This window comes from Argentina anserina, chromosome 4 (assembly GCF_933775445.1).
Source record: "Argentina anserina chromosome 4, drPotAnse1.1, whole genome shotgun sequence".
Lineage (NCBI taxonomy): Eukaryota > Viridiplantae > Streptophyta > Magnoliopsida > Rosales > Rosaceae > Argentina > Argentina anserina.
In genome coordinates, this window is record NC_065875.1 from 17607142 (window position 1) to 17634265 (window position 27124).

Genomic DNA, 27124 nt, shown 5'->3' on the forward strand with positions numbered 1-27124 from the left:
ACTTTTAAGCTATATGATTTGTCTACAAAAAAAGGTTTTACCAGTCGAGATGTTAAATTCCATGAAGATATCTTCCCTTATGCAGCCTTAGACCCTTTAGGCTATCAACCCGGCCCAATTTTTGCTCCAATACACGAACCCGACCCGATCCTTTCTTCATCTAATATCAATGACTTCACTTTTGATATGGGTATGCTTGAGCCACAACCTTCACCACCTCCCTCTCCTCCATGTCCATCTACGACAACTCCGCCCTCTCCCTCACCTTCCCCGTCACCACCTCCGCCTCCACCACCTATGTTCTGCACATACTCTCGCCGTCCACTACCCTCTGCCCAACCTCCGCCTGATCCGCCCACATCAGTCGCCCCACCCACCACCGAACACATCCCCCTCCGTCGCTCCAGCCGCCAGTCGCACCCACCGAACCGCCTCACTTACAATGTTCGCTCCATTCACTCAGATCTGTCGTCCTTCTTGTTGCCTGGTCCGACTAAAGGAACTTGTTACCCGTTGGCTAGCTATCTCTCTTACCATCGGTGCGTGCCCTATCATCAGGGTTTCTTAGCTCAGATCAATCATGTCATTGAGCCACGCACCTATTCTGGGGCAGTTGTTCATCCGGAATGGCAGTAAGCCATGTTTTTTGAATTGCAAGCCCTCGAGCCTAATGGCACATGAACTCTTACCACACTTCCAGCTGGCAAAGTTCTCGTTAGTTGTCGTTTGGTATATAAGATCAAGTACAAAGCAGACGGCTATGTTGAACGTTATAAAGCCCGATTGGTTGCCAAGGGTTTCACTCAGGTAGAATGTGTGGATTATCATGAGACTTTTTTCCCTACTGCTAAAATTAATATTGTTCGTTGTCTCTTAGCTTTAGCAGCTGCTCGTCGTTGGAAATTACACAAATTAAATGTGAATAAATTTTCCTTCATGGTGAATTATCAGAGGAAATATATGTCTCCTCCGCCAGGTCTTCAGCGACAGGGGGAGGAGAATCTTGTATGTCGATTGCACAAGTCTCTATATGGTTTGAAACAGGGTTCAAGGCAGTGGTTTGAGAAGTTTTCTGATTCAGTAAAGTCAGCTAGGTATGTTCAATCTAAAGCTGATTATTCATTGTTCACTAAGAAGAAAGAGAATTTATTTATTGCACTTTTGATTTACGTTGATGATATATTGATTACTGGGAATGACTTGGAGACAATTGATGCACTTAAGACTTTCTTGCATAGTCAATTTCATCTCAAGGATCTTGGAGACTTAAAGTATTTTCTTGGCATCGAGGTTTCAACTTCAAAACGTGGTATCTTTATCAGTCAACGTAAATATGTCTTGGAGATTATTGAAGACGCAGGATTATTAGGGACCGTTCCGACAGATACTCCCATGGAAAAATGCTTGAAATTGTCGGAGCATAGTGATCTGCTCAAAAACCCTGAGAAATACAGGAGGTTGATTGGCCGGCTCATATATCTCACTGTATCTCGTCCTGATATTACCTATGTCGTCCATGTCCTTAGTAGGTTCATGAATCAACCTAGGAAGACGCATTGGGAAGCAGCACTAAAGGTGGTACGTTACTTGAAATGTTCTACATGACAAGGTTTATTCTTTTCTTCCATCAGTGAAATAAGATTGAGAGCCTATTGTGATTCTGATTGGGCAGGATGTCCGGTCATTAGAAGATCTACAACCAGATACTTTGTCTTTCTTGGATCTCCTTTGGTCTCTTGGAAGTCTAAGCGTCAAAAGACAGTGTCTTTATCTTCAGCAGAGGCTGAATATCATGCTATGACAGACACATGTTGTGAGTTGACTTGGTTACGTTGCTTACTCGAGGATTTTGGCATGTTGCTTCATGAGCCAGCTTTATTATCTTGTGAGAACAAGGTTGCACTCCACATTGCAGCCAATCCCTGTTTTTCATGAGCGAAGAAGGCACATTGAGATGAACTGCCATTATATCCGAGACAAAATCCTAGATGGTTCTGTGGTCACTAGGGCTGGGCACGGGCCCGGCCCGGGCAATTTTTTTCAGGGCCCGGGCCCGGCCCGGTTGTAGTGTAACGGGCCGGGTTTTTTTCTAAAAAAAACAGGGCCCGGGTAAAACCCGGCCCGGGTCAATTAATTGCAGGGCCCGGGTAAAACCCGGACCGGTAATATCCGGGCCGAGCCCGCCCGGTTTTCCGGGCCTAACTCTGTTTTTGGCTAGTTGGCGGCGAATCGGCAGTGCGAGGCGACGACAATGGGAATTATGGGATTGAAATTAGTTAAGTTTAAGGTTATTTGGTTATGTTCCAGTGTCATTGTATCTATTCTATAAGTTTAGGATCACTTACGAAAACCAATTACATAATAACACCTAATGTCCCGGGTTTCCGGGTTTTTTTTGTTTAAAGATTTGAAGGCCCGGGACCGGCCCGGACATAACAAAGCCCGGCCCGTTTATCACATGACAACATATGAGCCCGGCAAAAAACCCGGCCCGCCCGGACGGGCCCGGCGGTCCGGTCCGGGTTTATTTTCTTTTTCGGGCTTTTTGCCCAGCCCTAGTGGTCACAAGATATGTAAGTTCTGCCTATCAACTAGCTGATGTTCTCACTAAACCATTGGGGAAATACATTTTTATTCCTATGATTCGCAAGTTATGAGTACAAGACATCCACTCTCCAACTTGAGGGAGAGTGTTGAGAAAAATTTGTCATATTGATTGTAATAGGTTGTGTATGAGTTGTAAAACTTTATTATGTGTAGTAATATGTTGTATATGAGTTGTCTTAATATTCTAATTACAGCTATAAAGCTCATAGTGCAACATCAATAACAATTCACTTCAGCCATTTCTTTTCTTCTCTTTTACAGGAGGAATCTTCTGGGTGTAGTAAATTTGATTATCCCATAATAAATTGTTAATGAATGTTCCTACAATTGTTTTTACTTTTTTTAGTTTTCTCATATCTTACTTTATTTGATATATTAAATATGATTTTGCATTATGATTTGTCTATTTAGGTATCAAAAGGCTTCGGCATCCAAATGTTTTGCTTTTCATGGGAGCTGTGACTTCACCTGAGCGTCTCTCTCTATTGTCACAGAGTTCCTCCCATGGTCTGTTCTTAAGTTCCCATTTTGAAACTCTCTATCCTATTTTTAATGACTGAAAAATCTATAGATGTTTTATCCTGGTTTGTATTGTATTCTAGAGTACGTCTTTGCCTGATCTCATCTCAATATTCTCTCATCATAGTGGAAGTTTGTATCAAATACTACAGAGGAACCCATCAAAACTAGGCTGGAGACGACGTGTTAATATGGCGATGGATGTAGTGAGTAATTCCCTCACATCCCAAACATAAAGTATACAATGTTGTTACATGCCACACTCTTCTTTCTACCTTTTTGGCCGAATAAATTTGTGTGCGTATTAAATTTATTAGTCCATGCTTTCAGATTTATGTTCTAGGCTGAATAGATTGTTGTTTAACCAATCCACATGCATGGGGCATGAACTATCTTCACCATTTCAACCCACCAATCATTCATCGAAACCTGAAGTCTACAAATCTCCTAGTTGATAAGAACTGGACTCTGAAGGCTTGCCAAATTTCTGTTTCTTGAAGCCTTCCATTTAGATTGTCATTATCCACTTTTTTTTTTGTTAAATTTCGTTCTAAATTTGTATCAAATTAAAAAGTGTTCCATTTGATGTTATCTAACAGGTTGGCGATTTTGGTCTTTCACGTCTTAAGCATGAAACTTTTCTTATAAACAAGAGTGGCAGGGGAATGGTATTATAACTGACATTTACTGAAACTATTATTTTGTTCTTTTAACTGTCCTAAATTAATCAGTCCAATTTATACTATATGAGCAAGCCTGCATTTGGATATATATTCTGACTTCAAAGGTCTGTCATTCGCTCTGGAGCCTCAATGGATGGCACCAGAATTTCTACGTAATGAACCCTCTGATGAGAAGTACGTTTAATTGTATTTTCTCATATTAGTGTCCTCTGTTTCTCTCACCGAGATTTACTTACGTCAATTTCTAAGTATATTTGGCTATATAGGTCTGACATATATAGCTACGGGGTGATATTGTGGGAGCTTGCTACTGAGAAGATTCCTTGGGTTAATCTAAACCCAATGCAGGTAATCTTTACTTTGAACTCATTCAATCAGGATTCACGAAAGAAAATTATCACCTCAAGTTTACAAACTAAGGTATGACCGTATGAGCTAGTTGATTATTTTTGCATAATTCTTGGGACTAGAGTAATGTTAACTAAAGACCAAAACAAAACAGTTGTTTAGTGGGGTCATATTACTTGAGAAGTTTGATATTAGACTGCAGTTGTTTCAATTCATAGATATTATATATAGACACCATTTAGGAAACAAAGCCAATAGAATATTTCAGTGTAAATTACATGTTGGTGCTTGAGTGATTTGATACTGAACTGTATATACTTGTTTTATCAATATCAACTTTCTATTATCCAAGAGCAGACTTTGTTTGTCCATTTTTCTTTAAAAAAATTATTCTCTTTTATGTCAAGAATTTAGTTCTTAGCAGTATCTTTCCACCATGCCATTTTTTAGAGGCATTTACATTGTGGTACGTTGTGTGGGTATGATCAAGAATTTTTCTTTACATGCAGGTAATTGGAGCTGTTGGATTCATGAACCAAAGACTTGAGACCCCAAAAGATGTAGAACCGAAGTGGGCTTCAATGATTGAGAGTTGCTGGCACAGGTGTTCTTTCTGCACTTAGTTTATTTTCCTTTAGTTGGTCCAATGTTTTAGTTTAAAATGTAGAATACTGTCTAGGCAGTTGGTCAAGATGCATGCTAGAAACATACCTGCAATCATTAGTTGTTTGTTCACTGAGTTGCCACTCTGTCCAGTTTTCGAATAATAGGACTTCTCATTGCTTCATTTTAGTTGTGAGTTTCAGAATGGTTATCTTAATTGCCTTTTCTTTTCTTTTCTTTTATTTCTTTTGAGGAAGATCTTAATTGCTTAAGAATTAGAATGATTTGATGCAAGGACTATTTTATTGATGTCAAACAATTATAGATATATATATACTCTTGATTTTTCTAATTTTCAATTTACTTATGAGGTAGTTTTATGTGTTCATTGGATCCTATGGACATTGTGGCACCCCATTTTTAATCTTTTAATATTCTTATGCTGTGGCGTGTGACTCCAAGAATTTGTTTTTCTTTCTCACCAGTAATCCAGCTTGCCGGCCAACATTTCTAGAACTGCTTGAAAAGCTCAAAGGTTTGCATAAACAGTGTAATCTCCAGTTCAAAGCAGCATATTCCGCCTCTAGTGAAAGCACCCAAAAAGAATCGTAATCAGCAGACCTTCCACTGTTCATCGGTTTTCTTAAATGAATGAACCACATTGGAAGATGAGCAGCCACTGTCAGATACTTCCACAGTTCGGACTGGTAAAGAACATTGGTATTGTTAATATATACTTGATGATCCTTTATTTTTCTTAGCAGTCAAGTCAAAAGGTACTGTAGCATCATATCATCCAAAAGGTACCATCCAATTTCCGGGCTGTGATATCTATGATTTCCATTACGTTCTTTTCCTTTGAATCAGCAATAATCCATCTTGCCGGCCAACATATCTAGAGCTGCTAGAAAGGCTTAGAGAGTTGTAGTTTGGAGTTCAAAGTATCATGTTCTGCCTCTAGTGAGATAGACAAAGAGGAACTGTAAAACATCAGCCAACTTTCTGTACAACATGGGCAGATGAAGCAGGCATTACAGATACTTGCACCGGCTTCTAAAGCGGTATTGGCACTTACTATTCTTCATGTTTTTTTGGAAATCTAAGTACAAAGATGATATGCCTCAATGTTGGCTATTGTCACAGTATGTAAAAGTTCTTGTATCCCCTATGTTTTTTACTTTTTTAGATTGCAGTCTCTTGGTAGGAAAGCTTTTGCTCTGTAATCACTTTGATTGGAGCTGTTACTTCCTCATTCAAATTCTAAGTGCTTACCTCTACCTTCTACGACACAGAAAATCCAATCACTTCTGCTTCAATATATGCTCTTAAGAGTGCATCTAAAATCAATGATATGATTACCTTCTATCCCTTCTGCAGTAAAGAGTTCCATTTGTGTGGGTGAAGTATGAAGGACCGTACCATGAGAGCTCATCATAATCTTCTGCTTTTCTACGCTCCGCAGTGCAACTTCGAAAGTTTGAGGCTTGGAATTTGTTAATGAATATTAAAATAAAGTGTCTTCTCCTACTTCATATCATCTTGAAACATGTAAAGCAATCAAACCTCTAAAAAGAACACATCGATGATGATTTTATCACTAGAGATAAAATAAAATACACCGGCCATGTATATCATATCCTAGACAGCGGTTGCCAGAATTTCGAGGAAAATGAAAGATGTTGCTGTCTTATTATAAGACTTTCATGAAACAGACTACTCGCTTTCTTCATGAGTACGTAAGAGGGAAGTGTGAAGCTCTTTTAAAACCAAGATTGCTCATATCATCGTTGAGATTTCGGTTCAATCTAGAAGAGTGTCAATGGATGGTACTCCACCGGAGGATCTTCTAAACAAGGTTCGATCACTGGAAGAGGGTGACTCCCACCTCAATCAAGAACTGCCGACCCTGGAAATCCAAATGGCTCGTTCAATTTCGCCACAGTACTCAAGATTCTCTCAAAAAATGAAATTTAGCAGAGGCAGACGGCTGCTGCCAGCTCTGAACTTCAGTGATCAGCAGTGTCTGAACATATTGCAGTCGATTGGACAAGCTGTGTATATATTTGATCTTGACGGTCGTATAACTTACTGGTGAGTAGCTGAGCTCAAACAAAGTATTAGTTTAGCTTTTCAACTTGATGAAGTTTTCCTATTACTTCTTGTTCTATTTGCATTATAGTTCTTGTTTGATATTAATTCTGATTGCAACTGCTAGTTCTCTAGCTCAATGAGTGGTTTTTATGAATTTGGATTAGTAGCAACTACCAAGAGTAATTGTATCTCTGAAGTTTGTCTCAAGTTTACAGGAACAGAGCTGCTGGAATTCTATTTGGTTATTCAGCGGCAGAGGCCCTTGGACAGGATGCCCTTGAGCTCTTAGCCGATCCCCAAGCCTATGTTGTAGGTGGTAATTTAGTTCAACGTCTAACCAGTGGGGAGAGCTGGACTGGACAGTTTCCTGTCAAGAACAAAATGGGGGAAACATTTACAGCCTTCACGACAAATAAACCATTTCATGATGATGATGGCACTTTTATTGGGTTTCTTTGCGTCTCAACTGATATTTACCCTTTTCAAAATGAGAGGGTTCCAATGTTTGATGTGGATGAGCAATCAGAACCAGATTTAACCGTCGGCCAGTGTACAACTGATGTAACTGATCAACTTGGTTTTGATCCTCAGCAACCTCAGCGAAATGCAATTGCATCAAAATTCTCAACTTTGGTTAGTCTTCTAGTTTATTTTATGTTCCTCTGGTTATATTTACATATTAATTGGCTATCTCATGATCATAAAATAGGCATTCGAGGTGCGCAATAGAGTGAAGTCAAGATTTAGTGCAGGAAAAGACAATTGGAAGTACAAAGCTGGGAGAGCAGATCAGTCTTACCATAGTGAGGATGGGAATTCAAGTGGGGCTAGCTCACCTAGTGGGGTTATGCCTCCATCTCCTTTCAGTGTTCTTACCAAGATCAAAGACAAGTTTCATAAGATTTCCAGATAATTATATTAGTTCCAGATGCTATTGTGTCTGTAGCATATATGAGCATAATTAAGATGGATATGTCTTATAAAGATTTCAGATAATTCTATCCGAATTGGGATGATATTATGGGAAGATCGATAATATGTAATTTTGTGTTACAAGACATGGATTCTGATTCCCAACTTCTTTTTCATTTTATTGTAATAGGTGGTTTCATATAAACATAATGGCATGGAAAGCTCAAGCTTAGTGTGTTATTAACTTCTTTTCTCTTGATTTCAACTGGCATGGTGATCCAGCTTTCCGGCCAACATTTCAGGAATTGCTGGAAGAACCAAAAGTGTTGCAGAGATTGCGCGCTCTCCGGTTCAACGAAATGCATTCTGCGTCCAGTGGTGGCTTCAAAATTTTTATTTGTAGACCAGCTGCCTGCGTTGTGTCTAGCTTCAACGGTTTGCTGCTTCGTTTACATTAGCAACTTAGCAAGTGAAGTTGCATTTTCTGATACTTCGATCCACTGCTTACCACCTGTACGTTACTAGAGAATGCTAGCTAGTGGGACTACTCATGACACGTTCATCCTCCTCTCAGCTGTCCAAGTTATAAGCATATAATCTGCTTTCTGTAATGCAATCCATTGTTCAAGCAAACATCACTTAACCTTGGCAGATTGCAGTTGGCATCATTCTCGGGGGTGCATGTGTACCTGTCTAACACTGCTGTTTACGGTAAAGTTTGGCTTGCTTGACGAGTGTTTCCTCATCAATTAGTCGAAGACAAGCATCCATGGCAGGCGATCTAGCTACTCAGGACGGGCTAGCCGGAAGTGATCATGAACATGTGCAGGATGATTGGAAGCTCATGAATCGTGAAGTCCAATATATGTGAATAACACGGAAATATATATATGCTTCTTACTTTTTAGTTATTCTCAAGCTTCGACCTATGCCTTGGAGATGCACAAACGTACGCCTTGACAAGGTAATGCTCCTTTCAACAAAAATAAAAAAAAACCTATGCTGCACCAGTACGTTCTGCTCACCAATATATGTGTTCAAGGTACCCGGTTGCTTAAGATGCCAACAATCATACAGTGCAGGCCTTGTGTAGTTGTGTTAATGTGGTGGTTTGGCTGCCTTGGGTTATTCAGTGAAAGGGACAAAGTGTGTATGGTCCAGGGGCGAAGCTAGCCTATCACTGGTTGGGCTTATAATTCAAAATATGTTAGCATGTGTATGTGGTAGATAGTTGAACAAATGGTCAATTTGGTTTAGTCTTCTTTCTATTTGTTAACCCACCTAAGTTCGATCCCATTCTCACATTCTTTTATCTATTTTTTTAGTTTTTTATTTTTCAATGTTTTCTAATTTCTACATCGAATCATCTAAATTTAGACGGAGTTTAGGATGGTTCTTAAATTTTCGCATATGCAAAAAATTTATACATAATATATTTTTTATTTAGTATCAACATTGTGATGAATGTCTTAAATAAAATTTTCAAATCCACTCAGGCCTTAAATTCCTGGATCCGTCACTGGATATGGACATCCTAATCTATTCTTACTTTCCTCTATTTTTATAATAGAATAGGTAAGTAATCCAATACTCCCTAGATAGTTGCTCATTTGCTTTTTTTTTAATCATATATATGAAGTTGAAAGATATTATCGTGTCACATGTCTGAACATAGCTTAGTGTTTTTCTTTTCAAAAAGAATAGCTTAATGTTTTGTATGTAGTAAGTGTTTTCCTTGCAAACCACAAATGTTTTGCGCCAAAGTAATGAAAAACACTGTTGAATCCTGAAGTAGACTAGTCCCGATAAAAATGACGGTTTTCTTTATCAAAGATTCATTCAGTCACTTAATATGAATTACAACGACTTTAGGACAATAATCCAACAATAAAGGATTAGTCTACCAGACTTCAGAAACACAATCTATAGTGGCGCAATGCAGCAACTAAGGAGAAGCCGCCTGTAAACAGAGAAAAGGGTTAGGGGACAACATAGCCGATTTAGCCAATCTATGAGCCACTTGATTAGCTGAACGACGAACAAAATGGAATGTACAAACTTGTAAAAATGACGGTTGGATTAGAGTATAATCCAGATCCATTTTATTTTCAGCCAATTAGGGTACACTACTAAATGTTCATTTTCCAGCTTTCTGGCTAATATTTCATCAGAATTTAAATTATCCTTGGGATGGATGGAACCCAGAGCCAACTGCATGTCCTAATCAAGCTATTTGTCCCATATAGTTGGATGTGTATAACCTGATGAATGGTTCGAGATTTAAGATGGTGATGTCGGATATATACCTTTTTTTTATGATTATTAATCTTGAATTTGATCCATGAATCCAGCTAGCCAACGAACCATAACAGTGGACATATATATGGACACATACTGTATGATGAAGAAAAAGAATAGGGAAAATCCAAAATCACAATAACGATAAGTTAAAATAGCTATTATGATCGAGTCAACTTGATGGGTCAGTATCAGTTATTATATGCTGGGTTAGGTGTCATATATATATATATATATATATATATATATATATATATATATATATATATATATATAAGTTTTTATAAGTTTTTATAAGTTTTTTCTCAAATAAGGAGGTCCGCATTAATTGTTTTAGTACAGATTTTCATTTTTTGCCATATTTCAATCGAATTTTCTCATTTCTACCGTTTAGTATCTAGATAATATTGTGTAGATTATTTCTATAAAATTTCAGCTAATTTAGTGATCGTTAAGGCCCTTAAAATCAAAAAACAAATTGACGGATGAAATTCTGTCAAACATAAATCATTCATGTTTTTAACAGAAAAACGCAATTTTGAGGGCCTTAACGATGACTAAATTGACTAAAATTTTGCAAAACTGATCTACATAATATTATCTAAATACTATACGGTGAAAATGAGAAAATTTGATCAAAAAATTGTGCAAAAATAGAATCTGCACCAAAACCATTAGTGCAGATCTCCGCAGCCAAGACCGTATATATATGACTATGAGAGTATGAGATACAAAAAGGTTAGATTAGAGATTGAGTTTAACACTCATGGGAACAATGGAAGTGTCACGACTCACTAGTATGAGTAAAGTATTATGATTATTGTCCCTAAAATCCGGCACCTCAAGCGGTACTAGCTGCCCTCAAATGTATTTGGGAAGAGGTTAGAAATCTAGACAACTACTATCAGCTTGTGGTGGAATTCTTCTATTTCTGGCTCCAAGCTAATCCTATGGCCACCCACACAGCTCCGGTACCCATTGCGTCATGATAATCCCAGTTAGATATTCCGAGTACTATGACGGTGTGTTGGTTATAAACTTATAACTAATAAGTACCTTATGTGTGGCTGTGTTCTCTGCGGCTGGTGCTTTGGACCCACCACTAGACGGTTGGCTACATATGGGTTTCCGATTTTCTGGGGTTCTGGGGAGGGGGGGGGGGGGGGGGCGGCTGAGTTGTCTGCCACCACAATAAACACTCTCTTTCTCCTTAGTTTGTTGGTCATGGCATGGTGCCGCAAGGCACACATGGCCTCGCAATGGCTGCCATGAGAGCTGGGGTTGCTTGGGTCGTGAGAGTACTAAATCGGCAACAGCTTATTGGACAAAGGCTTTAGAGTCTTAGGTTTATGTTTAGAGAGAATAGGCTTAGGGTTCAAAGAGAAATCAGAGAATAGGATGATAGATTTTGGTTATGTTTTGTAATAAATTTCTGGATGAAATGAAAGTTCAATATTTTGGTTTGTTTACTGGACTTCTCTTTGTTGTAATTGTGGGATGAAATGAAATTCTAATGCTGGTTAAAAAATATATATTTTTTAACAAAGAAGGAAACGTGATTATGCTCATTGTCCCTTTCACTACAAAAATTGTGTGATTGCACGTCTATTTCATGTTGTGTGCGTAATATAACTTTCAAGTTCTAATTGGAAGAGCATTCGCACCAAAAACAGAGGCTTGAAGCAACTCACTTCTTGCTTCATCAACCGAAACTGTCGCATGAGGAAATACCAAACAATAACTCACTTCTTGCATGTGGAGATTAATATACATCTATATATATAATCCCAATCCAAAAAAAGAAAAATCGTTTTGACTCCGTGATTTGAAGTTTTCTTTTAAGCGAGCGATTTATATAAGTCGTTAAGGAGAGGGATCGGTATAGTTTTAGTTTGGATCATTTCTCGTGTCAAGATTTTATCTTTTTTTTATATCAAAGATTACTTCATTCACTGAAGAGGAAGTACAACGAGTTTGAGACTTAATCCAACAGAAAGGATCAGTCCGCCAGATTTTAGTAAGGAAATATGTATAGACACAACAAAACAACTTAAAACAACAGAAATATGCAAAAAAAAAAAGTAGACGATGACACGAAACGATAAGATAAGGACATGACTAAAACTAGCCCTGCAGCTTGAACCCAAGCACAAGATTTTCGGCGATTAGGAGCCTTTTACCAGAACCTCTGACGATCCAAATTAACAGGAACTAGCTCAGTTAAAAAAGGTGCAAGGAAGAATAAGGAAAGACCACACATGGTGGTAGAAGCTGCAACCTCTGGCGGGAAAGAGTGGTCGTCACCGAGCCACCAAAGCAACTAGAACGCCCACCGGCCACTTCCAACAAAGGAAGCGCGGAAGCGAGACACGGGAGACGAACTCCGAGCAAACCGCCAAGTCTAGGCTGTCGTTATTCAACCAACAAGAAAAAAAATATGCTTGAGCCTCTAGAAGCCAAGAAAGCTTCCAGATCTAGATCCAATAAGAGAGCAACAAAGAACTAAAGGAGCAAGCATCACCACACACAGATGTCGACACCAACAAAGAGAACAAACCCAAGTCAGATCTAACCATAAGAGGTCAAAATCGAAGCAAATCTCCTTCGCCACGAAGCCACACTAGAGAAACGAAACCACTGCTCATTGCCCTGACACCCAATTGATCAAATCAAAAGGAAAATTGCTTTGACACCACCACAACTACACTGCCATCCCTACCTGAACCGAGACATAGCGGTGAGAGGCGCCAGCAGCAGCCGGTCGAAAGGGGGGACACGTTTTCTCTCTGTTTGGGGCTTTGGTTTGGCACGTACAAAGGCGCATGGGGTTTTCAGGTTGTTTTCTTTCTAACTCATCTTTCGTCAAGATTTTATCTTATATGGATGGATTAGCTTTTTTATTTATCTAATAATGAAAATAAACTTTTCATCATATTTTCCGGTATCATCTTTGTCAATAGATTCAATCACGATTTTTAAGTATGACCAACTTATTGTTCTAGTGTTTATTGTCACGTCCTTCTAATGATTGTAACGATTATCACGATACACATAAAACATGTGTGATAATTCATTATTTACATCAACAATTAATTATGTATAACCATCTAAATTAAAATTAAGGACTTCATCAATCATCAACCTAAACACAAAAATACAAATAAATTTAAGATATAAGGAAACACAACACAATATATTAATAATGCAAATTTTGAGCAAACCAAAGTTAACACTCAATTAACCTCTGCATCCTCAATTTAGTTCATAGGTTCAATGAACTTTCTTGGCTTCAAAAGGAAGAGAAGAGACTACTTCAACAAAAAATTCTTGTCCACTTATGGAGTAATTCTTCTCTAGATTTAGTTTCCTAATCAGTCAAATACTTATTTTTTAATGATGATTAGACAGTTTTGGACAAAAAAGAATGCACACTTTTCTTGTGATATGTATGAACTATGAAGCAAAACCTTCCCAAGCTGATTAGCTCATGACCTAACCTTATCTGTCCCTTTGTAATAAACAATTTTCTCAATACATTTCACTGCCTTCATAGGTTAACTATAAGTTGGTCCAATTGCAAATTAAGTAATCCCAACCTCAAGGTAAACTTGATTCAATATTTTTAAACACAATTTAGTGGAAGAACTTTATGGTACATGAATTTGTATGACTTGTAGGTGAAATTGCAAATTGAGTAATATAACACTTGGCTTCATCCGAGAAACTCCAAATTATGGAGTGGAAGGGAGGAAAAGAGGAGTGGAAATAGAAAACAATAGTGAAGGCAGGGAAATGAGAAAAGGCTGCTTGAGTGGGCTCACCCAAATGTTTGGGTGGTTTCCACGCTCTTCACTGATTGGCTGTTACATAACCACGGCCGCTGCTGAGCGCGTTACCCAATCATTTGTAGAGTTGCGGCTCATAACTTCTGGTGTCTCAAAACTCAGATGATGATACCGACGAGGATTAAAAAAAAGAAAAAAAGAGAAACTAATAAAACAGCAAACCGCCCAAAACAATAGAGTAGAGAGAGAGAGAGAAGCAAAAACGAAAAACCTCCCACTCAGAAAATCAAAAGCCGAAGTGATTTGACTTGTCTAATTACCAAGAGCAGAGCGAGAGAAAAGAAGGAAAGAAAGAAGGATGGAGTCTTTATTATAGTTCATCAGTTTATTGACTCTCTGTTGTCTTATCAAATTCAAACCCCCATACTTTTGGTTTTAAGTCTCTCTGGATAACTGTCTGCCCATCATTTTCTTTCACTTCAAGTTGGGTTTGGAGGAGGATTTAGTTCAAACCAAGACACACCCATGAATCCCAGCTGTGAGTTTTGATCATTCTTGTGTCAAAGATTCGATTTTTTTTTCTTCAATGGAAGCTCCGCCGCCAGCGGAGGAGCTGCTGAAGAAGATCCAGGTGCTGGAGGAGGGCCAGGAGAGTCTGAAGCAGGAGATGTGCAAGCTCCGCCACACCTCACCGTCGTCTGAGGCTAAGTCGGAGCATTCCAGGGCTCACTCGGTGTCGCCGCAGCGGTCCAGATTCTCGTCTGTGCCCAGGAGGAGAGTCGCCGGCGGCGGAGATGTGGCGGCTTGGAAGAAAGGGTCGACTTCGTTCCGGCATTCTTCGCCGCTGCAGAGGGAAAGCCGCAGCCATGATCCTCCCACTGGCGGCAGCGATGAATTTAGAGGTGGAGGTGGTAGTGGGTCGTCGGCGGTGAACTTTACGGATAGGCAGTATCTGAATATATTGCAGTCTATTGGGCAGTCTGTGCATATCTGTGATCCTCATGGTCGAATAATCTACTGGTCAGTTCTTTCATCTCAGCTCAGTTAAACAACTTGATCTTGCAAATTTTAGTTTCGGTTACTTTTCGGATTATTGTCTATGCAAATGTGCAATGGTGGTGGTTTGAAACTTTGAATGGTGTTTGACTATGTTTATAGGTTGTTCATTACCAAAAAAATGTTTATAGGTTGTTGTTGTTGTTGTTGTTGTCAAATCGGTTTTATAGGTTCATTGATTTGTTTACGTATAAAACTTCTGTGTTTGGGGTTTTGGTTTTATCTTAGGACTCTTTGTAATGGTGAATGTGGGATGATTGGAATTTGTAGGAACAAAACTGCTGAAGCTTTATATGGTTATCCAGCGGCAGAGGCTCTGGGGCAGAATCCCGTGGAATTCTTGGCAGATCCCCAGGACTATGTTGTGGGGCATAATATAATCGAAAGGGTCACCAAGGGAGAGAGCTGGACAGGGCAGTTCCCTGTCAAGAATAAAAAGGGGGAGAGGTTTTCTGCTATTGTGACGAATACTCCATTCTATGACGATGATGGCACTTTCATTGGGGTTATTTGTGTGTCAAGTGATTCGAGGCCATTTCAAGAACTGAAGGTCCCTTTGTCAGGGGTTTCGCACCCTGAACCAGATTCAAGCTTCAGTCGTACTAAAGCTACTGTTACAAATAAACTTGGTCTTGATCCTCAGAAGCCCCTGCAAACAGCAATTGCATCAAAAATTACAAATTTGGTCAGTGTGATCATTTTCTGTATTTCTGAAAATTATTATTGCATTGTGTACCTTGAGTCTTGATTGTTATACTTGTGAAACAGGCATCCAAGATGAGCAGCAAAGTTAAGTCAAAAATTCGAGCAGGTGAAAACTATGTGGATCGAGAAGGTGGGAGCGTAGATGGTCATCATTCTGATCACGGTTCAGATTTTGACCATCGGGAGGATGCAAATTCTAGTGGGGCTAGCACACCAAGAGGAGATATAGCTCCGTCTCCTTTTGGTGTGTTCTCCCAGATGGATGAGAAGTCTCCTGGAAAACCCTTCAGAGATTCTGGCGACGAGAGTGAAGGAAAACCGCCAATCCACAAGGTAATATCCTCAAAGGCAGAAGCATGGATTGGTAAGAAAGGATTAACTTGGCCATGGAAAGGAAATGAGCAAGAAGGGTCAGAGCCTAAGTCCAGTCGTTTTGTTTGGCCTTGGTTGCATAATGATCAAGAGAATGATACTGCTTCACATAAGAGTAGTGGTGGTTTAAAACCTGACAATCATGCAAATGACAGTAATCGACATGCAACTAATGAGGCTTCAGGATCCTGGAATTCCTCTATCAATGTTAACAGCACAGGCAGTGCCAGCAGCTGTGGAAGCACCAGCAGTACTGTGAATAAGGTAGATGTGGACACTGATTGCTTGGATTACGAAATCTTGTGGGAAGACTTGATAATTGGAGAACAGATTGGGCAAGGTAATGAAGTCTTAAGTTACCAGTGCATGCCGGTGATCATAGTATTCTTGTGCAGTATTGATATTTCATTTCTAAACACCAAAGACCAAAGGTGTTAAAATGAATTCTCCAAAATGTACTTTATCTTCCCTAAATCAATCACTGTTTTCACATTATTTACACTGTTTATTGGGATGGGTTTGATATTTAATAATAACCATCTGATAATCATTTTACAGTAGCCACAGAATTGGTAATCTGGACTAAACATACCATTTAGATCCTTTTCCCTTTGATTTTATTATTTATTGTTTTGCTCGGTCTCTGATATAATTTTCTATTTGTCTCCCATCTGCAGGTTCATGTGGAACTGTATACCATGGTCTGTGGTACGGATCAGTATGTTCTTTTTCTCTTTCTATAGCTAAGTTCAATTTTATGCTGAAGTTTTGACTTACAATTACCCTATATGTAGATTGTAATTACCCTGCATAGCAAAAACACTGCTCCCAAGTGTTGCTTCAGCCAAAAATTAATAAACTGTCTTGCTAAACATTGAGTTTTTATGTCGACAGCTGTAGATGTGTTTGCTGTACAAAGTGAACTTTTTCTTAGTATATGAACATATGTCAAAAGTGATGGTGCATTGTGGGGTCTGTGTTCTGTTCTAATCATCTTTGCTATTTCAGGATGTTGCTGTCAAGGTATTCTCCAGGCAAGAATATTCAGAAGATGTGATATTTTCCTTCAAACAAGAGGTGTGAATCTTAGCTGCTCAATATTAAACTATCTTTATGTGCAGTAGCTCAGAATTTGAAAGCCTGAAATATACATGGTGAAGATTTCTCTTCATGAATGTTTTAAATCTTACGAGGAACTTATTGCCGTGGAAATCCTGACCACACCATATCATACGTTTACAAAATATTCTTATAAGATTTTTTATATTGGTTATGTGATTAGTATATTCTGATGTCACATTGTGCTGTCGTTTATGTAGGTATCTCTTATGAAAAGGCTTCGACATCCGAATGTTCTGCTTTTCATGGGAGCTGTGACTTCTCCCGAGCGTCTTTGCATTGTAACAGAGTTCCTCCCACGGTTTGTCCTCAATTTCCCTTTCCGAAAGCTGTATAATTTCAAGTCTTTGTAAACTCTGTTTCTAGTTTTAACCTGTATAACTGTATAATAGTCACCACCTTTTAATATACTTCCTGGGCTTACTATATTTTTCACTTAATGCAGTGGAAGTTTGTTTAGGTTACTACAAAGAAGTACAGCAAAACTAGACTGGAGACGACGTATCCATATGGCTCTGGATATAGTAAGTTTTTTAACTCCCAACTCCCATGCGAAACAAAAAGAAGAAAGGACATAGATGATTGTAATATTTTTTTGATTGTTTGTTTCAAAATCAGTCCTTATTTTTCATTTTCTTCTTGTCCATAAAGTAAGTTCCAGAATTTTATCCCACACTGCCATGTGGGCGGATAAATATCCACTGCATTGATCCATGCCTGCATCATCATTTTTGTTTTTGGAATTGTGATCTCATAAATTATTTCTTTCTCTTCCTCAGGCACGAGGCATGAATTATCTTCATCATTTTAACCCTCCGATCATCCATCGAGATCTGAAGTCTTCAAATCTCCTGGTTGATAAAAACTGGACTGTCAAGGTCTGCCATTGGTCATGTTTTTTTCTCTCACCATTTGATGTTTTGCTGTCTTTTTTTATTTTAATAACTTGTGGAATTTATCGTAAGTCAAAGCTTGACATGTAATATATCTGACCAGGTTGGTGATTTTGGTCTTTCACGTCTGAAGCATGAAACATTTCTGACAACCAAGACAGGGAGGGGAACGGTAATATATTTGGCATTCACTATTTTCTTTTTAATTTAAGGACTTTGACAGTTGCGATTATTTTACTTTATTTTATTTTCTGGATTGGTAGATGTACTATTTGATGCTAAATTTGAAAGTCTGTTATTATTATTTTTTGTAGCCTCAATGGATGGCGCCAGAAGTTCTACGCAATGAACCGTCAGATGAGAAGTATGTTCTAATTGTCCATCGGGATTTAGTGTCTTTATTCCTTCTGGTTTTTCCAAACTGGATTTACATATAATAACTGCTATGTACAGGTCGGATATATATAGCTACGGGGTGATATTGTGGGAGCTCGTTACCGAGAAGATCCCATGGGATAATCTAAACTCAATGCAGGTATTGTTTTCTTTTAAATTTATACTAAGACACTATTGAAAGGAACTGTTTCGAACAGCATTTCTGTGATTTTGTTTTCTCTGTGGTCTGAGTGTTTCTGTGATAAATCAATAAAGTTGTAATATTTATTGCTTTCTCTTGATATCTGATTTTGAACAGTGCAGTTGTTGAATCTGATTTGATACATATTTGGCCCCATACACTGTCTATTTTTTGTTTTATCTCAATTCTCCTAAAATGAAACAAGCATGTTTACTGGTATTGTTTTCTCGTGTTTATAAAGCCTATGCACGTGCACATATGAACAACAGTTTTTTTAGGATACTTGCAGGTGATTGGAGCTGTAGGGTTCATGAACCAAAGACTAGAGATCCCAAAAGATATTGACCCGCAGTGGATATCGTTAATTGAGAACTGCTGGCAAAGGTGGAATGTTTTCCCTACTTAAATGATTTTTTCTTCGATAGATCCAAACATTAATTTTGAATTATGTGAAATGCTACTGAATTTTGATAAGTTTATATGAACTTTTGTGAAGTCGTGATAATACACATTCCTACGATAATTGCCCTACTTGACTTCTGAAATTGGAAAGTTCGTACCCATCTTTCTGTGTTACATATGCTGATGAGTGCGTATAGTTATTATTAGTTGCAGTACCCTGATTTCTAGCCAGTATTAACAATCATTATTCTGTTTTGCTTAGTGCAATAGTTGTACTTGTTAGTTTTGTGTAAATAATATATCCGTATGCATTTCAGATGTTATTCTGGACATAATCTAGAATGATTTTCTATCTTTTGATAGCAATTGCGGTTTAGCATTTTGGCTCATATGACAGCATCCTTTCAACTTTGATAAAATTGCTAATGTCCTCATTTCAACTTCATCCTAACCAGTGATCCTGCTTTGCGGCCAACATTTCAAGAGCTGCTGGAAAAGCTTCGAGATCTGCAGAAACAATACGCTCTTCAATTCCAAGCAGCGCGCTCAGCTGCAGGTGATAGCACCCAAAAAGAATTGTAGAACCCCAAGCTTTCTCTGTGTATAGGATTTCATTACTTCATTTGCCACATTGGGGATGAAGATAAAGCAAGCCACAACTTGAGCTACTTGGACTTGTTAATGGCAAGCGGTATTGCACCAAAGATGGCCACAGAGGGATTTGTTGTATTGGAACCACAGGATTCAAAGTGAGATGGATTGATGTGAGCTACCTAAATTTAGATGGTGATGGGTTGGTTGTATGATGCTTGTTTATTCACTGACATAAATTTATCTTCAAAGTAGAGTGTGGTGTTGTGTAGGACAGGGAGTCATGTCTGTTTGGATTACATGTCTCCCCATTTTGTTATCTTATATGATGGGAAAGTTTCAGCGCCACTTGGACAAAATTGTTGTACAAAGGGGAGAAAAGTAAATAGTTTACAGTTAGTATTCATTTGAGTAAATATAGTGGATAATTTCTTTTTGCTTAGTTACTCTTTGTTCTATTTCTACTCATCTTTAGGATTTACCACTTTGGGTTTCTTTTTTTTGAAAGGAAGGATTTACCACTTTGGTGTAATTGTTCTCTTTGGATCTAGTTGCTGCAAATCAAGTGCTTTAGTAGGCCTGTGTATGACATGCTTTGGGAGCTGGCACTTCGCATTGCTGAAAGTGACTGGATTATCTTTACAAACCACTATCATTTGGATCCAATAATCTAAATTCATTTGATGAACATGTATCCACTACTGGATGATGATGCGACATACCATTTGAGGCAAACCCGAAAGCGTAAAGAATAGTTTGATTTCTTTCTAAGTGCAACTGTTATGTCATGGCGAAGACGGTGCTTAAATTGAATTATGTCTGCTACTCTTTTAGAACTCGACGATACTCATATAGCAAATTCTTTTATGTCTTGTCTAAAAGCCTTTTGTCTAAAATGCATTTTTAAGCATGACCTGAGATCAGCACCAGAAGCTTCAACTGAGGATCCAGACTCAAACCTAAGATAAGGTTAGGCCAACCATGGGCAACATATGAAATCGGGCAGGAAAGACTACCTTCTGTCCTAAAAATTTATGGCGAAGGGAGCTGTTAGGACAAACCATGTTTTGCTACTGAAAACCTGGAATAAAATTTGACAATAGACAGATCCCAAAGAGCAATCGAAGCCAATCATGCGACCAAGGTTGGCATATATCACTGCCATATGCAAACAGCGATCAAAACTCGAAAACTCATTCACACAACAAAGTGAAAAACTACTTTGAAGCCAAAAGCGAAGACCAAGAATTGCATATAATTTCAGTGCATTAATGTATCTTCCAATCCCATTAGCAATCAAAACAGGAAAACTCAAATCCTTGCAACATATTCATAGGCCCTAAAAGGGCAGTGTATCTCTACAGAAGCAAGTGTCGAATGGCGGCAACAGCATCACCTTTGTGCTCCCTCAAGGTCCTCTCAGCGACCAACTTGTCCAGCTCTAGTTCATTCACAATTATCTCGACATCGCGTGGATTGATCTTCACAGTCGCCAATTCTTTCTCCCTACATAATTTTAACCAGCTTAGACTTGGAGCTACATTATGCACAAAACCCCCAGTCTACTGCTCATTACTCACTCAACACATTACATAGCAATTCGACATCTTTATACACCCCTCGATCATATTAGCAACAATATCATACATAATAATATCTATGGTCTTCATAAATTACTGATAAGTTAAAATTAGTAAAACTAGTATGAGACTGAAATTCAACGAAGATTAAAAAAGAAACAGAGGGGGTGAGAATGGTGGTGAGACCTTTTACGCATGGCTTCCAAATCGGCTTCGGAGGTGGCGGCGATGGAAGCCATGGCCTCCTGGACACGGGTGGAGTCGAGCTGGCGATCTTCGACGCGGTCAGTGAGCTTATCGAAGGCCTTGCTCTGTTGCCGCAAGTCCTTGGAGTCTTCCATCCTATCAATTCCTTCTTCTCCTGCTCCCTCCATTTTTTCACTGATTATCGCTTCTGCTTCTGCAATTGCAAAACCCCTCTTTCTTTCTCTGTGAAATTGATAAAACCCTAGATTTTACCCCCTGTTGGTTTGAGGACGACGACTTGTGTCGGGTTCAAACTGGGCTTGAAGCTAAAGATTTCAAAGGCCCAACTTTACGGGTTTATTATGACACGAGATCTATTTTACACCCTAATGCCTTTACAGTATATCTTTTTTCATAACCAAAAAAAGAAAATGCCTTGACAAGTAGCCATAGCTTCCATTTCAATTTCAATTTTCTTACCTTCTTTAATAGTTTATTGAATTTTCAAAGATAAGTAGCTCAGTAGTTACATTACGGTCTCATTACGGAAAAGTTTGATGCGGAACCCCACGTCATGTGTTCGAATGTTAACTTCGGTTAATTTAATATAAATGTCGCTTTGAACCCGCTATTCACATAATTGGCTATAAAGGGTTTATCTGTATATAGAGTCGGTGATATTTGCAAGTAAAGACTGTGGCCCCAAATTTATGATGTGAATTTCAGTCACATAAACTAAAACATCATATAGTCAGTATTATTTAGCATCAATTTATGGAAGATATCCATTTCATTCGAATTCACATACAAGAAAACTACTACCATACATAACGATAAATACAATATACTTTTGACCAAGTGGAATTTGAGCACACTATAGCTAGCTAGGCTTATGGTGAGTTTGGCCTCGAGATGAATTTTTTATAATCAACTGTAGTTGAGCTGATTGAATAATCAGCTGCAACTGAGCTGCAACTGTAAGAATAATCAGTTGTGAGTACTTGAAATGTTTGGTGAATATTAGTATAAAAATGTGGTGAGTTTAAAAAAGTGTGGTAAAAGGTAATAAATAGATTATAATATTTCCTCAGAATCAGAAACTTCAATTTATAACTTTTAGAATTTGCCTCGGTGTGTGTGAAATTCTCATACAATCACCTATAATTTTTATTTGTCAAACACTTCAATTATATTATTTAAGAATTTAAGCTCATAATTTGTTGAAAAGTCTGAAATCCTATCATCCTATAATTAGACATTAGATCGTGCTTGTCAATTTGTCATGCATGATACGTTTAGCCCCATAAGTAACCGAATTAAATGTTGATGGTTCAGAACCAGAATATTTTGATTCGACATTAGCTGATGGGAGCGATCACATGAATTTGTTTTCCAATCATTATCAAAATCACATGGATTAACTTCAAGGCATTAAGTAATTATAGTACAGCTGAATTGATCAGGTCTTTACTCCATACATTTGATATGATCTCATGCATGCAGAACGTTCTTTCAGGTTTCCAAATTATCGAAAATGGATCGAGTTTATTGCTTAGTGGTTGAGAAGTAGAACTGGGACTACGTTGTCATGCCGGAGTACAGCATTTTAAATGCACCGGCTAATTATGATTCGATCTTTCTTTTTCAAAATGAGGTTCAACCTTCAAGTTTGAAATTCTCAGCATTTCATTAATCAAAGTGTCGCAGAAGTCCTCTTTCTTGTATCTCTCAACTGCCTGCATTAATATTACTCCACGGAGTAGACGAGTAGTCGTGGTCTTCACTAGCTAGCTCGTTCCTACAGTACTGTTCTAAGTTATAGAAGGATAGTACTATAAATATTCGATACTCGTTCTAACTTTCAGATAATCGAGAGCTACCAAAACAGTCACTGTTAGCGATACAGGCTCCTTTCTTTTGCATTTTCAAATTGAGGAAACATGGGGAAGTCTTCTAAGTTTGTTGCAGTGTTTGCTGTGATGCTCGTGGTGGTTGTAGCCATAGCCGAGTGTAGGAAGCTTGAGAAAGAAACGTTCTCGGAAGGCGTAGGAGGTGGTGCTGGTGGAGGTGCTGGTGGGGGATTCGGTGGCGGTGGAGGATTAGGAGGTGGTGCAGGTGGAGGCTTTGGCGGTGGTAAAGGTGGTGGCATTGGAATAGGGGGTGGTTCTGGAGGTGGAGCAGGTGGAGGCTTTGGGGGTGGTAAAGGTGGTGGCGTTGGAGGAGGAAGTGGTGGAGGTGTTGGTGGAGGAAGCGGTGGTGGTGGAGGTATTGGTGGAGGCTCTGGAGGAGGATTTGGTGGAGGAAGCGGTGCTGGTGGAGGCTTTGGAGGCGGTAAAGGTGGTGGTGTTGGAGGAGGAATTGGTGGAGGAAGCGGTGCTGGTGGAGGCTTTGGAGGTGGTAAAGGTGGTGGTGTTGGAGGAGGAGTTGGTGGAGGAAGTGGTGGCGGGGGAGGTTTTGGTGGAGGATCTGGAGGTGGTGTTGGAGGAGGAGCAGGGGGAGGAAGCGGTGCTGGTGGTGGCTTTGGAGGTGGTAAAGGTGGTGGTGTTGAAGGAGGAGTTGGTGGAGGAAGTGGTGGCGGGGGAGGTTTTGGTGGAGGATCTGGAGGTGGTGTTGGAGGAGGAGCAGGGGTAGGAAGCGGTGCTGGTGGTGGCTTTGGGGGTGGTAGTGGTGCTGGTGCTGGAGGAGGAGTTGGTGGGGGAGGCGGTGTCGGTGGCGGTGTTGGCAGAGGCTCTGGGGGCGGTTTTGGAGGAGGAGCAGGTGGTGGTGCCGGTGGAGGATTCGGAGGAGGCGGTGGAGCTGGTGGTGGGATTGGTGGTGGGTTTTAAATCCCCAAGCCACTGAGGTGACCTAGCTAGCTAGCTAGAGCATGCAAAAGTCGTGCCAGACAATACGTATGCTTTGTGCATGGGGAAATCGTATCACGTATATATTCTCTTATACTAATTGAGAGATGTAAACGCAATGGTCTAAATAATGGTTATCAGTATTGTATTAGGTTTGTAAAATAAAGATAGAAAGAGATATATTGAGATATATCGGATTTATTATATTTGTGTTTCAAGATGAAATAATTGTGTATTATTGAATGATATGTGGGCCTATATATAGGCATTACAAAACCACAATCCCGTAAGATTCGGAGTCCTAATCTATTACGGAGATGCTAATCTATCTCCTAACAAGAAACCTATTAGGCTAAGACACACACAAGGGTAGAATAGTAATTCTCCCGGAACACTCCCCCTTGTGTCGCATGCCTAGGTTACATGGTGCACATATCGTTGCCTCGGTAAAAACCTTGTCAAGCAATATAAAAACCTCTGGGGTAAAAATAAAAGCTTAATCGAAGGGAAAAAGAGCACAACGCACCGTCTACATTTGATAGCATCATGTGAGGTAGACTCCCCCTGAAGTCTACGAAACAACTCTCCCTGATTAGTGCCATAATCATGGAGTACAAAGAACAACGTATACAACATTCATTACATGCTTCTCAAACGTAGTCTTGGGCCAATGATTAATCATTAATCTAACCACACATCCTTAGATCATTCATGCTATACTTAGCCAAACTTAGATCTTAGGAAACATGATTGCATAACAACTAAAAACAAGAGTTTGCAATGAAAATCAGATTCTCAGATAGAATGACTTTCACTCACTTAAATGGCCATAACTTCTTCGTCAAAATAGGTATCAGTGAACCGTAAAATGTTCTGAAAATTAGACACCCGTGGCTTTCCAGTGACATAAGGTTCACAACCTAATCCGAACGGAGCAGTTCACAATGCTCTGTCGAAGTTGACTGACTTGCAAATTTCCGGACAGAACTGTCCTACTTTGCTAAAACAACCATAACTCACTCAATATGATAGCTATGAACAAATGGTTGGTGTTCCTCGAAATTAGACACATAGGCCTTTCCAACGGTACTAATTTCACCATATTGCATCGAGCGAGCTTTCATGTAGGTCTCGTTGAAGTTGACCTAAGAAACTGGACATATTCTGATTTGTCACATTTAATGTGTCTTTCACAAAAAGAATGGGGGAATGGACCAATGAAGGACTGATTTTGGTCCAAGACAGAACCGTACGCATCATCTACGCTACCAATGTCGACTGCTACACCAAGGCGTACGTTGATGTTGCTGGAGCTACTGGCGGCGTTGGTGTGGATAGGATTTGTGTTGGTTCACTAAGTGTAGAACTAAACCCATGTCAAAGAAGCAATGCAAGTCCAATGACAATGCATAAGCGCATAGTTAATCACGTCATAATGAAAGCAATAGTGTCCCAACAACACTAACATGTATGAATGTACAGCTCATTGAATCTCTTCATCATCTATACTTAGACGGAATAGAGAATCAAGAATTAGCTTCATATGAACACATATGGGTATGAGTTCTTGCAACCGATTGTACTACGTTCTCTCGAACGTCGCAATCTAATTACATAAGCTCTCCGTGGTCTGGAGGCATTTAAAGTCCCTCGGGCACTCTTATATCTGTGTCAAAATCCCTTTACAGATATTCTATGACCACTATCATATGCTGCAAATCAGTTTTCATGGACACTACTACTGATCAAGTAGCGGAAAGCAATTATGTCCATAACGAGAGAATATAACTCATCGTAGTCAATACTAGGATAATGAGACAATCTTTGCGCCATAAGTTCTGCATATATCGCATGACTTCATCTTTCTCATTACACTTATGAACAACGACCAACATAACAAGTCTAGTTCAGCCTGTATTCAGTCTTTCCACTTCGGTCAAGTTGCTCATCGTTGATGCTTTACAACGGAATAAGAGCATAAGCGAATACATCATCAATTATGGGAGATCAATCCATTAAACACATGCGCGCGATGTATACGATCAATTTGTGAGATTTCTATTCTTCTCTAATCATCAACAAAATGAGTCTGTAGCGTCCTACAGAAACTTAGTTGATACACATGTTTAGAGAATATCTCTTGATGATGAGCGAAATACTTGTGCCTACGCACTTCGCTTCTTTCTGGTTTTGATTCCAGAGAATAATGGTCTCCCCCTCATCTAGGCAGGAGCCAAGACCGAAGCTATGACCCTTACTAGTCCATCTTTACGTTTTCCGCCCTTGTTTTGTGATGCAATACCACGGGCGCCGACAACACCACAGCGTACGATGGTGCCATCGCCGGCTTCCTTCCCACTATCAGGGATGGTGCCAACGGTGCTAGGACCAGGTCATATGAAATTCTCTCATATTCTGAGAGTTCCAACCTTACCGGCACATCACAGCATTTATGTGCGATCTCGTCACTTTCGCAATATCAATAAAGTCATTGAGCATCGAATATTTGACTTTCTGGAGGTAGATAATGCGTTGCACATTTGCTCACTTTGAGTAGTGCGGGATCTTAATGAGACATAGTGCCACACCACGTCAATTCCTGGCGTTAAAACCGGAATGGGAGCATTCCATATCTCCCCCTAACGACGGGAAGTATGTCTCATCAAAGTGACCGTCTGCTAATATCGCAGGATAGAGATCAACGGTTGTAGATTGGAAATAGCGGACAAGTGTTGGTGATTCATAAATCATAACCAACTAGAATACTTAATCGTTTCAAGTAGACCCATTGAGATAACTACAATAGAGACACATAAACAACTTTAACCAAATAGACGTTAGTGAAAAGAACGTTGGGACCGTATCCAGTGACCATCTGGTACGCACTAAACGCTTGGCAAGTTGTGGGTCTAAAACGAATAAGTGTCGCTGCATGCAACATCATTACATATCCC

The 27124-nt window shown here is 39.3% G+C and overlaps 4 protein-coding genes across 5 annotated transcripts; 3 read left to right on the top strand and 1 right to left on the bottom strand.

Annotated features, from left to right (window-relative positions):
* The first annotated feature begins 6533 nt into the window (after window positions 1–6533).
* Window positions 6534–7867, top strand: LOC126790390 (uncharacterized). Its single transcript, XM_050516603.1, has 3 exons — window positions 6534–6851; window positions 7067–7484; window positions 7561–7867. The coding sequence occupies exons 1-3, from the start codon at window positions 6580–6582 to the stop codon at window positions 7762–7764; spliced, it is 894 nt and encodes a 297-aa protein (XP_050372560.1). The 5' UTR covers window positions 6534–6579; the 3' UTR covers window positions 7765–7867.
* Window positions 7868–14141: 6274 nt separating this feature from the next.
* LOC126790363 (protein kinase C-like 1) lies at window positions 14142–20003 on the top strand. Of its 2 annotated transcripts, none has more exons than XR_007671715.1 (13): window positions 14142–14866; window positions 15173–15587; window positions 15671–16319; window positions 16657–16697; window positions 16988–17056; window positions 17299–17399; window positions 17544–17622; window positions 17878–17976; window positions 18095–18163; window positions 18306–18355; window positions 18445–18526; window positions 18847–18952; window positions 19426–19468. XR_007671715.1 is itself a non-coding variant. In XM_050516575.1 (13 exons), the coding sequence occupies exons 1-13, from the start codon at window positions 14433–14435 to the stop codon at window positions 19550–19552; spliced, it is 2310 nt and encodes a 769-aa protein (XP_050372532.1). In that variant the 5' UTR covers window positions 14160–14432; the 3' UTR covers window positions 19553–20003. The 2 variants fall into 2 exon arrangements, 1 of the variants encoding a protein (XP_050372532.1); XM_050516575.1 differs by having other exon boundaries at window positions 14160–14866; window positions 18858–18952; window positions 19426–20003.
* Window positions 20004–20818: 815 nt separating this feature from the next.
* LOC126790413 (uncharacterized) lies at window positions 20819–21629 on the bottom strand. The gene is made up of 2 exons (XM_050516632.1): window positions 21328–21629; window positions 20819–21067 (listed from the first exon to the last, which is right to left on the bottom strand). Exons 1-2 carry the CDS (start codon window positions 21513–21515, stop codon window positions 20920–20922), a joined length of 336 nt encoding a protein of 111 aa, XP_050372589.1. The 5' UTR covers window positions 21516–21629; the 3' UTR covers window positions 20819–20919.
* A 1286-nt stretch (window positions 21630–22915) lies between these two features.
* LOC126792300 (glycine-rich cell wall structural protein-like) lies at window positions 22916–24152 on the top strand. Its single transcript, XM_050518757.1, has 2 exons — window positions 22916–22994; window positions 23263–24152. The coding sequence occupies exons 1-2, from the start codon at window positions 22916–22918 to the stop codon at window positions 24150–24152; spliced, it is 969 nt and encodes a 322-aa protein (XP_050374714.1).
* The last annotated feature ends 2972 nt before the right edge of the window (window positions 24153–27124 follow it).

What these genes read in the sequence shown, in the direction of transcription:
- LOC126790363 (XM_050516575.1), top strand. Translation starts at nt 14,433, where the DNA reads ATGGAAGCTCCGCCGCCAGCGGAGGAGCTGCTGAAGAAGATCCAGGTG. An exon ending in TGGAGAACAGATTGGGCAAG is followed by an intron (nt 16,320 to 16,656) that starts GTAATGAAGTCT and finishes TCCCATCTGCAG; the next exon opens with GTTCATGTGGAACTGTATAC. An exon ending in TCCATATGGCTCTGGATATA is followed by an intron (nt 17,623 to 17,877) that starts GTAAGTTTTTTA and finishes TCTCTTCCTCAG; the next exon opens with GCACGAGGCATGAATTATCT.
- LOC126790390 (XM_050516603.1), top strand. Translation starts at nt 6,580, where the DNA reads ATGGATGGTACTCCACCGGAGGATCTTCTAAACAAGGTTCGATCACTG. An exon ending in GACGGTCGTATAACTTACTG is followed by an intron (nt 6,852 to 7,066) that starts GTGAGTAGCTGA and finishes TCAAGTTTACAG; the next exon opens with GAACAGAGCTGCTGGAATTC. An exon ending in CATCAAAATTCTCAACTTTG is followed by an intron (nt 7,485 to 7,560) that starts GTTAGTCTTCTA and finishes ATCATAAAATAG; the next exon opens with GCATTCGAGGTGCGCAATAG.
- LOC126792300 (XM_050518757.1), top strand. Translation starts at nt 22,916, where the DNA reads ATGCCGGAGTACAGCATTTTAAATGCACCGGCTAATTATGATTCGATC. An exon ending in AAATGAGGTTCAACCTTCAA is followed by an intron (nt 22,995 to 23,262) that starts GTTTGAAATTCT and finishes TTTCAAATTGAG; the next exon opens with GAAACATGGGGAAGTCTTCT.
- LOC126790413 (XM_050516632.1), bottom strand. Translation starts at nt 21,515, where the DNA reads ATGGAGGGAGCAGGAGAAGAAGGAATTGATAGGATGGAAGACTCCAAG. An exon ending in TTGGAAGCCATGCGTAAAAG is followed by an intron (nt 21,068 to 21,327) that starts GTCTCACCACCA and finishes AAAATTATGTAG; the next exon opens with GGAGAAAGAATTGGCGACTG.